The 731-nt window shown below is 43.6% G+C and overlaps 1 protein-coding gene across 1 annotated transcript in view; it reads left to right on the forward strand.

Annotated features, from left to right (window-relative positions):
* The first annotated feature begins 6 nt into the window (after positions 1-6).
* The window catches only part of LOC106876089 (sterile alpha motif domain-containing protein 15), a 3,106-nt gene continuing 2,381 nt past the window's right edge, over positions 7-731 (forward strand). The window contains exon 1 of the mRNA XM_014924497.2: positions 7-112. Coding sequence (XP_014779983.1) covers positions 92-112 — 21 coding nt within the window. The 5' untranslated portion in view covers positions 7-91. The remainder of the gene's footprint in view (positions 113-731) is intronic.

A 731-nucleotide genomic window follows, 5' to 3' on the forward strand; every position in this document is an offset into this window, starting at 1 on the left:
GAACGAAGGGGATGGAGAAGAGAGTCCAGCCGAGCCAGATCTTACTTTCCTCACCTGGACGACAGAAGATGTTGCAGACTGGATTAAAAACATGGGATTCCCTTTCTATCAGGTGCCTTCCTCTAACTGACTATTGTTTTCGATGTATGTGTGTGTGTGGAGAGAGAGAGAGAGAAAGAGACACACACACATAAGCTTGTGTGTGCGTACATGTATGGTGACATGCGTCCCCCCCCCAGCTTGTTTTCTCTCCCCACCTGCGACATACGTAGCACCGTCCACTTTGTTCTTGCCATCCCATCAGTTTCCTCGATAGCGTTATTCACACTCACGCACACACACTCACTTTCTTTCTCCCCCCAGCTCTCTCATAAACACTTTCATTTTCACACACACTCACTCTCTCACTCCCCTTTCTCTCATACACACATACTCTCTCTCTCTCTCACACACAGACACACACACACACACCCTTACATATTCGTCACCCACTTAATTATTGACACTTGCCTAATATTTTTAGCAGTTGTCTGTTTCACATCTAAACATAGACGTCCATTAACTGATACATTACTGAGGCATTAAAGTAACTTTACGGACAGAGTTTCGGATCGGGACGCCCACACAAGTTGTTTTTTCTGTTTTCACAGGAATTTTTCCAATTAATTTTTTCACCGCAGCCTTGAAATGAGACTGAAAGGGCTTCTTTATCTGAAATAAAACTTTTTAAA

Source organism: Octopus bimaculoides, chromosome 23, assembly GCF_001194135.2.
Source record: "Octopus bimaculoides isolate UCB-OBI-ISO-001 chromosome 23, ASM119413v2, whole genome shotgun sequence".
Taxonomy (NCBI): Eukaryota; Metazoa; Mollusca; class Cephalopoda; order Octopoda; family Octopodidae; genus Octopus; species Octopus bimaculoides.